Here is a 13347-nt window from a genome sequence, read left to right on the forward strand (position 1 = left end):
TTAAAGGCTGTAAGGTTCTCTTGCCCATGCTGGAGTGCTGTGGAATGATCATGGTTCACTTCAGCCTCAAACTCCTGAGCTCAAGCCATCCTTTTGCCTCAGCCTCTTGAGCAGCTAGGACAACAGGTGCATGCCACCACACCCTCATTTTTTTTTTTTTAAATTTTTTCTAGAGATGAGGTCTTGCTATGCCCCCCAGGCTGGTCTCAAATTCATCACCTCAAGCAGTCTCCTTCCTCAACCTCCCAAAGCACTGAGATTACAAGAGTGAGCCACAACACCTGGCCTCTTAATTTTTAATCGACAAATAATAAATGTACATATTTGTGGGATACAATGTAAAGTTTTGATATATGTATACAATATGGAATGATTCAATCAATTTAATTAACATATCCGTCACTCGCTTACTTACCATTTTTGTGGTGAGAGCACTTAAAATCTACTCTTCTAGCAATATATTATTTATTAACTATAGTCATCATGCTGTGTCATAGAACATTATTCTTACTGTACAATTGAATCATTTTACTCTTTGACTGACATCTCCCATTAACTCATCACAGCCATCCTCTTTTTCCAACCTCTGGCAACCACCATTCTACTGACAACTTCTATACGTTTGACTTTTTTAGATTCTACAGATAAGCGAGGTGAAGAAGAATTTGTCTTTCTGTGCCCAGCTGATTTCACTTAGAATAATGTCCTCCAGGTTCATCCATGTTGTCACAAATGACAGAATTTCCTTCTTTTTAGAATCTGAATAGTATTTCATTGTGTATGCATACCACACTTGCTTTTATCCATTCATCCAGTGATAGACACCTAGGTTGATACCATTTTATTGGCTATTGTAAATAATTTTGCATTGAACATGGGAGTGCAGATATCTCTCCCACACACTGATTTCAATTCCTTTGGTTATATACCCAGAAGTGAGATTTCTGGATTCTATGATAATTTTGATTTTTTGAGGAACTCTCATACTTTTTTCCATAGTGGCTATACTAATTTACATTTTTACTAGTAGTGTACAAGGGCTCCATTTTCCCACATTCTTATTCTCTCACCAACACTTACTGGCTTTTTGCTAATAGCCATTCTAACAGGTATGAAGTGATATCTCATTGTGGTTTTAATTTGCATTTCCCTGATGCATTGTTGGTATTGAGCATTTTTTCATATATCTGCTGGTCATTTTTATGTCTTCTTTTGAGAAATGTTTATTCAGGTCTCTTCCCTGTTTCTTAATCTGAGGATTTCTTTTCCTTCTATTGAGGTGTTTGAGTTGTTTACATATTTTGGACTTTAGCTGTAGGACATACTTCTGAAGATATACTTTTAGAAAACCCTGGTTTCTATGTAGTCCTTTCGGAAAGAAGAAAAATCATCTCTCAAAATATTTAACCCCTTTTAGCCTTCTTCCTGTGCATTGTGTGCACACATGATTTTATGTTAATAGTAATATAGAAATAGAAATCAAAACTTTTCTATGCTATATGTTTGTTTCAGCTAGGTCAGATTCACAGCAGGAATACTCTTTAATAAAAAATATTTGGTAAGTTCTTTTCCTGGGCATCATTGAAAATAAAACTTAAAAATTTACGAAGGATCTTGAACAAAGATTTTTAAATTGCACACTTTATAGGTCCTTACCTATTCATTAAAAATGTGTGGTGTTATATCAATATAGTATTATAAATTAATAATAAACTATATATCTAATTGATAAAATAGTAGCTAGTACTTAATGTTTAGGATACCTCAGTGTTTTGTGCTGTTTTACATATAAGAGAACATAGCATAGTTTCCATTTCAAATACATCTATTAAACTGATTGAAAATTACTGATCTACCTTCATATTTTAATGTCAATTAACAGTTTCCTCAGAAACTTAGTTTTTTGGCAAAGCTAGTTCTTTTCAGAATTTCTTATTTCTCAGTGTGAAAGCAGTGTCAGTTTAATTTCTTTAAGTTTATTTTAAATTTTAAATGAAAGATGAAAATTCTTAAGTGCCATTTATTTTTCTATTTCTGCAGCGTTTGTCCAATGGCTCTATAGACTCAACCGATGAAACTAGTCAAATAGTTGAACTACAAGAATTGCTTGAAAAGCAAAACTATGAAATGGCCCAGATGAAAGAACGTTTAGCAGCCCTTTCTTCCCGAGTGGGAGAGGTGGAACAGGAAGCGGAGACAGCAAGAAAGGATCTCATTAAAACAGAAGAAATGAACACCAAGTATCAAAGGGACATTAGGGAGGTAAGTGATTCATCTTACTTTCAGCCTTTGATTTCTGAATGCTGCTTCTGAGATACTGTTTCCATAATTTCCCTTAATGACCATACACTTTTTACTTCCCAAAAGACCATACTTTGGCATGCATTATATTAGTTATGAAACTTGTTCAATAGGGCAAACAGTTTACTTCATGAGCGCTTTAAATATATATGGAAAGAAATATGTGCTATCAAGGGTCAGATATAACAAAGACATTCTGAAGCTGTTAATAAATTATTTTAAACATAAACTTTTAATTTTAAATAACCCTAAATATGTGTATGAATCATGAATTGCTATACTCATACTCTTAGCATATAGAAATACTACAAAAATACTTCAAATTGTTCCATTGCTTGTTTTTGTTTTGTGTCATGAAGGTGAATGTATCTCTGTTAATATGCATATACACGCATATGTATAACATAACCTTTCTTTGTCTATATATTAAATTCCTATTAGACATAACATCCCTTTTTCTACTTAAAACAAAAGTGAGTACTTTAGTCACTTCTCAGCTTCTTGGTTAATATCAAGTGAAAAAAAGAGTACTTTAAATTACTACAAAAGATACTAGGAGATGTTTGATTTGTAACACTGTCAAATCGTTTTACCCGCTAAGGTGAAAGTTTAGAATCTTTTCACTTTTTCACCTTTTCACTCACAACTAAAAAGAAAATTATATTTGTGGAAATTGAGTTTTCTGACTTTTTGCCTTTTCCATTTTTACATATTCTTTTAAATGTATTTGTGTCTTTTAAAAATATCTTTTGTATATAATTAGCTAGTTGTTCATCAAGTTGGCCCTATTCTACGTACCCAGTTCTTTTCTTACCATTCTCTCATAAGCCAATTGTATCTTACTTTTTCCCTGACTGTTTCCCCAAAACTCTTCTCATAAAAGTCATTATTGACCTCCATGTCATTGAATCCAGGGTTCAATTCTCAGCCCTCTTAAGCACTTGATCCATTTTCCAGAGGACTTCTTCACTGGGCTAATAGCACATTCTCCTCTCCTGATTTTCATCCGTATTTACTCGCTTACCTCATCGCAGGCTCTTTTACTGCTTCTGTTTCTCCTCCCCTACCTTGGAGTGTCTTCCCTTCTCCACCTACTTTTATTTCCCTGGTAAATTTCTGCAGTCTCATGGCTCCAAAAGCCACCATCATCTTAGGACTCCCAATTAATATCTCCAGCTTGTTCTTCTTTCCTAATTTCCCGATGTTTCTCTCTCAGTCACTAAGGGATATCTCAAAATTAGCATTTTCAAACTCTTTTCTTGATATTTTCTCAACAAACCAGACCCTCCTGCAGTCTTCCATATCCATTATTATTGTTGCCCAGGCCAAAAGTCTTGGAGCTGTCCTTAAGATCTCTCCCCTCACACATTTGGTTTGATTCAACAATAAATCCTATTATCTACAATTTCAAAATATTCATAATGGGACCTCTTCTCATAATCTTCATGGCTTTTTCTTTTTCTACACAATCACTTTCTCTCACTGGATTATTTCAATAGTCCCTGGTGTTCTTGCTCATGCCTTCAGCTCACCTCAGTCTGTGCTCAACACAGCAGCCTGAGCTGCCTTCCTGTAAGTCAGTTCATGTCATTTTTCTGCTTACAACTTTTTAATGACTACCTATTCTACTTACAGTATTATCAAAGCCCTTACAGTGGTCTACAAGCCATATGCAATCTCTCTACTACCACCTTCCTGACCTCTTCGAGATCATCTACTGTCTCATCGACCATGCTCTGCTCAACTGGAGTGACCTCTTAAGCAAGCCAGACCTGTTTTGTTACATTTTCTTTGCTCTCTGCCTTTTGTTCAACGTTGTTTTCTCAGTGAAATGTCCCCTGACCTTGCTATTTACACATATACACTCTCCTTCTTTTGTTTGCTTATCCCACAGGACTTTCTATCACCTGACACAATGTATATTTATTTTACTGATATAGTTGGTTATCATATGCCTCCCTCCCCAACTATTCCTAAACATCTATAAGGGCTAAGATTTTTTTTTCTTGTTTTGTTCACTGCTGTCTTTAGAGTATCTACGCAGCTATTGATTGTATAATAGGCACTCAAAAATCTTTGCTGAAAGAAAAGATATTTATAAGTAAATATCAGAAGGTGTGAATGATATCAGAATATGTACTAAGATGATGCCTACTAGCAAAACAAAACAAAAAGAGATAGATGAACCATGAAGTGGTAGACTGCTCCACTGCAACACAGATAATGATACAACATTTTATGAATTAATAGTTCATGGCTGCATCTCTCCTCTTCACTCCTTCCCACAATTCCAACTCAGAGAGTTCTTAAAGACAGTTTAACCTGTCTTCTGTATCACTAATAAGGAATTACTGAGATTTCTGGCTATCAAATCATCGGGCTCACTTCTTTTTTTTTTTTTTTTTTTTTTTTTTGAGACGGAGTCTCTCTCTGTCGCCCAGGCTGCAGTGCAGTGGCGCAATCTCGGCTCACTGCAAGCTCCACCTCCCAGGTTCCCGCCATTCTCCTGCCTCAGCCTCCCTGGGCTCACTTCTTGATCTGTTGTTCATTCTCTCTGTCTTCATTCTCTTGGTTCTGTAGATTTAGATGATTTCCTTTCATTTTAGTACTCATTGCTCTGTTAATGCTTATCTAATCCAGCATCACTTACAGGTTAGGTCCAACATCCAATTCCCATTTTCTTACTGCCCATTTGAAAATAACTCCTTGATACTAATAGTCTGTGAATGTAGGTGACAAAACGCCCAGTCAGATGGAAAATGCACTCCTCTGATGCCAGGTGTTCTTTGATTAAGAATCTATTCTCATGGGCAAAACATTCTCCTTTCGTGTGGAATTATTTTAAAATACAACTACTCTTATCAGCATCATCGTTTCTATGTATATATTTTGGAAGAGTTTCTGGAGAAAGGAATATCTCTCATCACCCACCTTTGAAAGGAGATTGCAAACACAAATATTTTCAGAGCCAGGCTGGCAATGGAAAAGTGGAAAGTGCCAGGTGCAAGACAGTAGGAAGTGATGGCATTGATGAGACCTGTGAAAGGGCCTATACTCAGCCTGCATTACTGGATGCATCACTTTTTTTTTGTATGCACACACACACACACACACACACACACAGAGCACTGTGAAGGCTAAATAAACTAATTCTGAAATATTCAGGTCTCAAGACCCAGGCCTGTGGTTTATGAAGGATTTTTTAAGGACCAGTCACGTGTGGAAACTATTACAAGTGTATTACATGGAAATTCTCAAATTCCTCACAACTGGCAAAAAGGGGAAATGCTAATTATTATCTCCATTTTTCTCAGATGAGAACCATAAGGTTCAGTGAGGTAAAGTAACTTGCCAAAGGTCTATGCAGTTCTCTCCCCAGCAGCACAAAAGAGAAACAAGATCAGCATGGCTTCAAAACCTGTGCTTCTTCCACTATGAACTACTTCCAAAATCAACACAGAATAATAATTAATTCAGTGATAGCAATTATCATAAAATGCAGCTACAATATAACTGTCCTCTAAATAATCAATATTTGGATATTTTTTTTTCAATAAGCAAGAAGATGTGAAAATCACATACTTTAAAAAAACAGATTACTTAGCACTTAAAGCTTTTATTTTTTTGAATAATATTTTTCTGGGTTATGGTCACAGAGAGTCAACTGGATTGCAAGTTTCTTTTTCTTTTCTTAATTATTCTCTTAAAATATTATTTATTTATTTTACAGACAGAGTCTTGCTCTGTTGTCCAGGCTGAAGTGCAGTAGTGTTTTCAGCTCACTACCACCTCGAACTCCTATGCTCAAGCAATCCTCTCACCTCAGCCTTTAGAGTAGCTAAGACTACAGGGCACGTGTCATGATGTCCAGAAAATGTTTGTATTTTTTGTAGAGACAGGGTCCTACTATGTTGCTCAGGCTGGTCTCAAATTCCTGGTTCAAGCGATCCTCCCACCTCATCCTCCCAGTGGACTATGATTATGGGCATAAGCCACAGATCGCAAGTTTCTTAATAGAAAAAAATAAGCTCCCTTTTCTTGATACTCCTATAGCATTTCTAGCATAGTATGATTTATAAATTGTACAGGTAATAAATGTTTGTTGTAATAATTGAAGAAAAAATAGGAAATAAGAAAAAAACAACCACATAATAAAAAATGGAAAGGTAATTTGTTTTGCATGTGAGGACATTCTAAGGTATCTAAAAATGAACTATTATTTTGAGTAGCAAAAACTGCAATTACTTTTGCACTAATCTAATTTATAAATATGTTCCACTGATGGTTCAGAATATATTTTAGTAATTTTTCTTTGTCAAAAAGGAAACCTATCCAAAATTTACTTTCGTTTTACATTTTGTCTTCAAACAAAACTCCTTAAATTGATTTTGACCTATGAAGAATAGGTGAGTTGGATTAAAGCTAGACACAACACTCAAATCAGAAAAATAGACAATCTTATAAAAGTGGCTTATCTCTCCAGTTTTTAATCAAGAGGATTATTAATTGTGTATGAATAATAATATATCACACACATAGCTGTGCAAATAGCTAAAATTTTCAGTGGAGTATTTTAATTACATTTTGTTTTGTGAATAAAACCATCTTGTATTTCCAACTTCCTATTAACAGTTCTTCAGATTTTCACTGTGTGATTAAATTAATTAAATACATATCAGTGTTGCCTTTTCTGTTATCTGAAACATGTAGTTATATTATTCACTTTAATAGATCTAAATTACCAGAGAGTTATATTTATTAGATATGAAAAATATGAAATTTATACATAAACTTCAGGTCAAGAGATAATTGAATCTTTATTTTTTCTCATTTCTTTGTAGGTAGCAAGTTTTAGGGACTAGAAAAAGCGCCCTTTTTTAGAATTTTTCAAATGACAGAGGGATAAGCTATTTCTCTGACTTGTAAATCCAGTTTATTTTTGGCAACACAGCCTGCAGTTAAAAATTGAATCTCCCACATGAATCACTGAATCAAAAAATGCAGTACCAAAATTACAAAATGCAAAAATTCCTGCATGTAATATATGTCATAGAGTGAGATCATCTAATTGTATACATAAGAGTAATTAATAATAAAAAAAAGACTATTATTTATCAAGGGTGTTTTCTACATGAGACACCATACAAAGCACTTCCTGAATCCTAACAGCAATACTATGTGCTACATATTAGAATCTCAACCCACATAACATATGAAGAAGGTAAAGCATAGAGGAGGTGAGCAACTTCAACCCTTGTAACAGAGTTAGTAAGTGTCCCGAACTAGAATTTGGCGCAAGTATGTACTACTTCAATGCTCACGTTCTTGAGAAATGTGCGTATGTCTTTTATTGATTTTATTGCTGTTAAAATGTAGTAAGAAGTTTATTTATACAGGTTAGCTTTAGACTTTTCTCTTCAGGCCACGAAATTTTCCCAGAGTTCTGTTTGCAAGTGAAACGGACAGAATGCAATATTAAGCACTCTGAAAGGATCCTCTAAGATAAAAACTCTACCATCACTGAGATAAAAAATATATAAAGTAGAAAAAGTCAAAAGTGAAAATAAGAAGTGTTGTAAATAATAGACATTATTTGGGATGCCTAAAATCTGGGGGTATGTATATAATATTTCTTAAAAATTAGTCTGGCTAATTTTTGCTGAATTCATAGATTAAATTTAATTTTTTTATGACATTATGCACTTTAATGTCAACATAATTAACCCAAGTAGCTTTTGACTGGGTCTTGATGGTCAGTATGATTGAGCTAGACAAAGACGACAAAACACATTCCGGGTAGACATGAAGTCACAGAGTGCATTAGTTTTGTAGGGCTGCCATAACAAATTGCCACAAACTGGATGCCTTAAAACAACCATAATTTAGTCACCCACTGTTTTAGAGGCTTTAAGTCTGAAATCAATGTTTCAGCAGGACCATATTCTCTCTAAAGGCTCTAGTGAGATTCTTCTTCACCCCTTCTAGCTTCTAATGGTTACTGGCAATCATTGGCATTCTTGACTGGTAGCAGTATAACTCTGTATAACTCCATTCTCTGACTGCCTTCCTCCTTCTTCCTGTTATTTCTCTGTCCCCAAATCCCCTCCTTATAAAAACACCAGTCATTGGATTTAGGGCCTATCCTAATCCTGTGTGACCTCATCTTTACTTGCTTATGTCAACAAAATCTTATTTGCACATAAGGTCACATTCACAGGTTCAGAGTGGACACAAATTTTGGGGGGATGTTATTAGCCCCAGTACGCAGAAGTAAGGAAGTATCAGGTCACAAAACCACTTTTTTTTCTAGGCTTTGTAGCTCAGATTTTACCCTGAAGATGGAGGGGAAGAAATACAAGTACTGAAACCAAGAAGCGATATGATCAGAGTAGCATTTAGAAATATCTCTTGGGCAGCAGGGTGGAGGAAAAGTAAGGAGAATAAAAGACAAAAAATACAAGAGAGAGAGCTAACTTGTAGGTGAGCAGAAGACTAGGGACAACATGATGAGTTTCATCGTGGATCTATTACCTTTTTTTTTTTTTTTTTCTTGAAATGGAGTCTTGCCCTTCGCCCAGGCTGGAGTGCAGCAGTGCGATCTTGGCTCACTGCAACCTCCGCCTCCCAGGTTCAAGCGATTCTCAGGCCTTAGCCTCTCCAAATAGCTAGGATTACTCACATGTGTCATGACGTTCAGCTAAGTTTTCTGTATTTTTAGTAGAGACAGAGTTTCACTATGTTGATCAGGCAGGCTGGTCTTGAACTCCTGACCTCAAGTGATCTGCCCACCTTGGCCTCTCAAAATTCTGGGATTACAGGTCTGAGCCATCACCTCTGGCTGATCTATTACTTTTTAATTAATTTTAATTTTTTATGCATACAAAAATTTTCAAAGTCAAATAACGGCATGTATAAAGATGGTACATATATAAACACACACAGCATCTCACTTCAAGTTTTCATCCCATTTCCCTGAAATTCTTAATGTCAACCCTTTTATTCACTACTTCTGGTATTTTCTGTCTTTATTTAAATAAAATTTATGTCTTGCTATTATATTAGATTAGGATATTACCTATTTTATTCCTTATTTTACTTTTTATTCTACCTATCCTTTCATTAGAGTTATCATCTGAAAAAAAGAAAGAAAGAAAGAAAGAAAATTGAATGAAAGGCTGTCTGCTTATCTGATTATTATAGGTGACGGGACTGGCTCTGGACCCTGTAGGAGAGTGGCAAAGGCACTGATTAGGAATAAGTGATGAAATGATTCTGGATAATAAGATATAGAAACTATCGCCATTTATTCAATTCCAGAATTCTTATACAAGGAAGCTTTCTACATTCTCAGGAAACCATTCCAGGCCAATGAGCCTCACTTCTGCACTTGATTTTCCCCCAACATCTTGTCAATAAAGTAGGTTATCTAACTACCAGTAAATTTCCACGTAAGCTGTGAGTAAGGTAAAATTATCTCCATATTACTATCTATAAATTTGATTATTTAAAAATTACTTTTTAAAATATTATCAATGCCATGATTTTCTCCACTTGAACTTGATTTTTTCATATATTTATGCGTTCATGGACTTCTTTAAACTCTTATGTAATTGAAACATATATAATTAGGTAAATGGTTAAGTGTCTAAGTCAGTTGATGAACTTGTAAATAAGATCCAAATGTACTATTTTTTTTTTTTTTTTTTTTTTTGTGGCCTGTTCTTTTAACCACAGAGTTCCTCTTTCTTAACATAAAGGTAAGAATACGGATGGTATTTATCTATTTGAAGATTGCTTTACAATTTAGAACTGTAGCCACCATTTTAACAATTTTATGATTTGCAACTCTACTCATAATTGTAATTAATTTTACTGCATAATGAACTAATTTATCTGCCACTTCTCTTACAAGAGTGCCAATTCTACGGTAGACAGTTTCAAAAGCTGCTCCACTGTATTCTTAGACAGCAAAACGCTTTTGGTTAACCAAAGATACAAAAATAATTCTGACAACTAAGTTGGGAAAAGTCACCTGAAATCTTGCATTCCTTCAGTGAAAAGAAAGGAATGAGTATTTATTTCAAGAATGCAATAGTTTTTATGTTTCTTTTTTATTTAACAAGACAATAATTAAACAATCTGAGAATCTGACTTGCTTTTTTAAAATTATTTTAATTGTAGGCCATGGCACAAAAGGAAGATATGGAAGAAAGAATTACAACCCTTGAAAAGCGTTACCTCAGTGCTCAGAGAGAATCTACCTCCATACATGACATGAATGATAAACTAGAAAATGAGTTAGCAAATAAAGAAGCTATCCTACGGCAGGTTCAGTATCTCTGTCTTGGTTTTTTTCTGGTCCGTGCGTTCTCATCATTCTCGCAAAACAGGGAGTAAATAAAATAGGGTACTTCTTGACAGATGTTTGAATAATCATTCTCTAAAATTTAAAATTCTCTGGCAAAACAAATATGATTTTCAGTGTGAAATTTCCTTTCTAGAAAGATACATTATTTATCTGAATAATAATATAAGTAATGACTATGACTTACTTTTCATATAGGCATGAGCCAGAAATTGTGCTAAACAGTTTTCATGTATTACCTCACTTAATTCTAACCACCACCTATGAAGTAGGCAGAGTTATTATACTGAAGACCTTACAGTTCAGAGACAGTCACACTTTCCCAGATCATACACATCTACTAAACACCAGAGCCAATAATGGAATCCTAAGTTTTTTGGGCTCTAGAGCAGAAACAGGCAAACTATAGCTGTGGGCCAAAGCTGGTTGGTTGCCTTCTCTTGTTAATAAAGTCTTATTGGAACAAAGCCATGCCCAATCATTTAATCATTGTCTATGACTGTTTTTGTGCTACAATACAGTTGAGTATTTGGGATTGAGGCCATATGGTACATGAGGCCTAAAATTTTTACTATCTGACCTGTTACTGAAAATGTTTGCCAACCTTATCTCCAGAGCCTGGATCATCATGCTACAGTACCTCTCCCACTCCAGCCTAAATACTATGATTTTCAATATTTTGCTATGGTGGTATATCTGATGTCTTAGTACTGAGCTATATTCCCTTTGTTAAAATTTATACTCATGAGTAATTTCTTTCCTTTTTGCTGCCAGTGGTAAGAACTTTTTCATTGTTTTAATGTGCTTAAATTTATGAAGGAAATGGATAAGCAATATATGAAAACAAGACAACAATCAACACTTTGCACATTTAGGTGTGGTAGTGGCTGATTTGAAACCTAAATTCATGGCTGAAGTGCAAAGCCCCCGGCGACTGGTGTTTGCTATCCAAACTCTGACTCTTTAAGTGTCTCTGCTCCCATTCCCATTTCAGATGGAAGAGAAAAACAGACAGTTACAAGAACGTCTTGAGCTAGCTGAACAAAAGTTGCAGCAGACCATGAGAAAGGCTGAAACCTTGCCTGAAGTAGAGGCTGAACTGGCTCAGAGAATTGCAGCTCTAACCAAGGTACTGCACTAGAACAATTGGTCAACCTAGATATGTTTGTAGAAAGGACTAGCAATCAAAATGAAATGTGTAAAGATTTTCTATAGGCTTTATGAAAATTAAGTTTATTTAATCTTTATTATATTTGTCTGTTATTAAGTCAGTTTTTTTGTCATATATATTTATGCCAGCAGGAATAATTGTTATACAAATGTGATGATCCCCCTGCCTATTTAAACATTAACAAAACAAGTAAAATTTCATGTCATTGTTATAGTTACTTTTCCATGGTAATATTTGTATAAGAATAATCCTGGAGACAAACAAAAACGATAATGTTATCTATATGAGACATAACAATTTAACAGGCTTCACATCAATTACTATTAGAAGTATAGAAAATATCATAACTTTTTGATTCCTCCCCAACTACAGTATAAAACTTGTTAGAAGCGGGAAGTTAGATTTATAAAAGTCTGAGGTCTAAACAATTAAATAGTCAGAAAGTGGTTTTACGGTTGTAATTTCCTCTGATAATTAAAATCAATAATACTCTGAAGAATGTTCAAAATTTTCTGTATAATATGGCTGGTAGATTCTGCGACTATCTGAATATTTTGGAATTTTACAAGCATTATAATGTTAAAAAGGACTATTCTGACCTCTGACAGTCAAATGGAAATAGTATCATTTCAAAGTGTATATACATGTCACAAGTTATATAAAAGCGCATTTTGTCACTAAAAGCATGTTTGACATTTGATATGAATTCAAAAATAATCACACAATTTATATTTAAACACAATCATTAATATTTGCTAAGTATTTGGACTTCAAGTTTAAAATTACAGGATTAGGATTTACTCAAAATAATTGATGCAGCAATGAAGTAGACACACACGCATGATTTTCTAAAAAAGAAATTAATTAAAAATGAACAGTAGACTGATCTTCCTGTTGGTTAAAATAAGATAGTTAACCAGGTAATGAAAGGCAAACCTTTGACAAAGTAGAGCAGGATTAGAGAGCGTTGAAACAGTTGCTCGTTTACAGAGTGTTGGAGTAACTAGTTTGCTAAAACTGATTAAGATGGGATTATAATTTGGATCGTTCTGTAGTCACAAACCATGCCAGTAAACTACTGTGGCAATTTCAGGAATGTGTGATTTCTAAGATAAACATAAACTTATCATTTAATTTGAAAAAAATATTTAAATATGTTGGTATTATTTCATTTTTTCCTGCAAACACAGATCTTAAATGACTGTAACAGACTAAGATATGCATAATTAGCCCTTTCATCTAAAGAACATAAAGGACTTTCAAAAAGAGTTATCTTTTTCAATTGCACTGTTTTGGGGGGTTAGATGAGTGACTGAATACAAAAAATAACCTTTGTAAAGTTGTAGCTTAAAATAATGATCAATATTATGCTGACTAAAACACAAGAAAGTCTGCAATTTTCCCCCATTTACAATTCAGAAAATCACTGCCCCACATTAACCTTTGATAGACTGAGAATAAAAACAATTTAAAATGCAATATTTGACATAAAAATACTATATTAAATATT

At 34.3% G+C, this 13347-nt stretch overlaps 1 protein-coding gene across 6 annotated transcripts in view; it reads left to right on the top strand.

The window, feature by feature from the left end:
- Positions 1-13347, top strand: part of LOC117089678 (liprin-alpha-2) — a 207375-nt gene that overhangs the window by 75831 nt on the left and 118197 nt on the right. For 5 of the 6 annotated variants that reach the window (XM_033221151.1, XM_033221154.1, XM_033221150.1 and 2 more), the window contains exons 5-7: positions 2041-2262; positions 10483-10629; positions 11661-11795. In XM_033221151.1, the coding sequence (XP_033077042.1) occupies positions 2041-2262; positions 10483-10629; positions 11661-11795 (504 nt within the window). Of the gene's footprint in view, positions 1-2040; positions 2263-10032; positions 10630-11660; positions 11796-13347 lie in introns of those variants that run through there. The other variant, XM_033221155.1, reaches the window with a different exon arrangement.

Source organism: Trachypithecus francoisi, unplaced genomic scaffold (genome assembly GCF_009764315.1).
Source record: "Trachypithecus francoisi isolate TF-2019V2 unplaced genomic scaffold, Tfra_2.0 Lachesis_group11, whole genome shotgun sequence".
In the NCBI taxonomy this organism is placed as follows: domain Eukaryota; kingdom Metazoa; phylum Chordata; class Mammalia; order Primates; family Cercopithecidae; genus Trachypithecus; species Trachypithecus francoisi.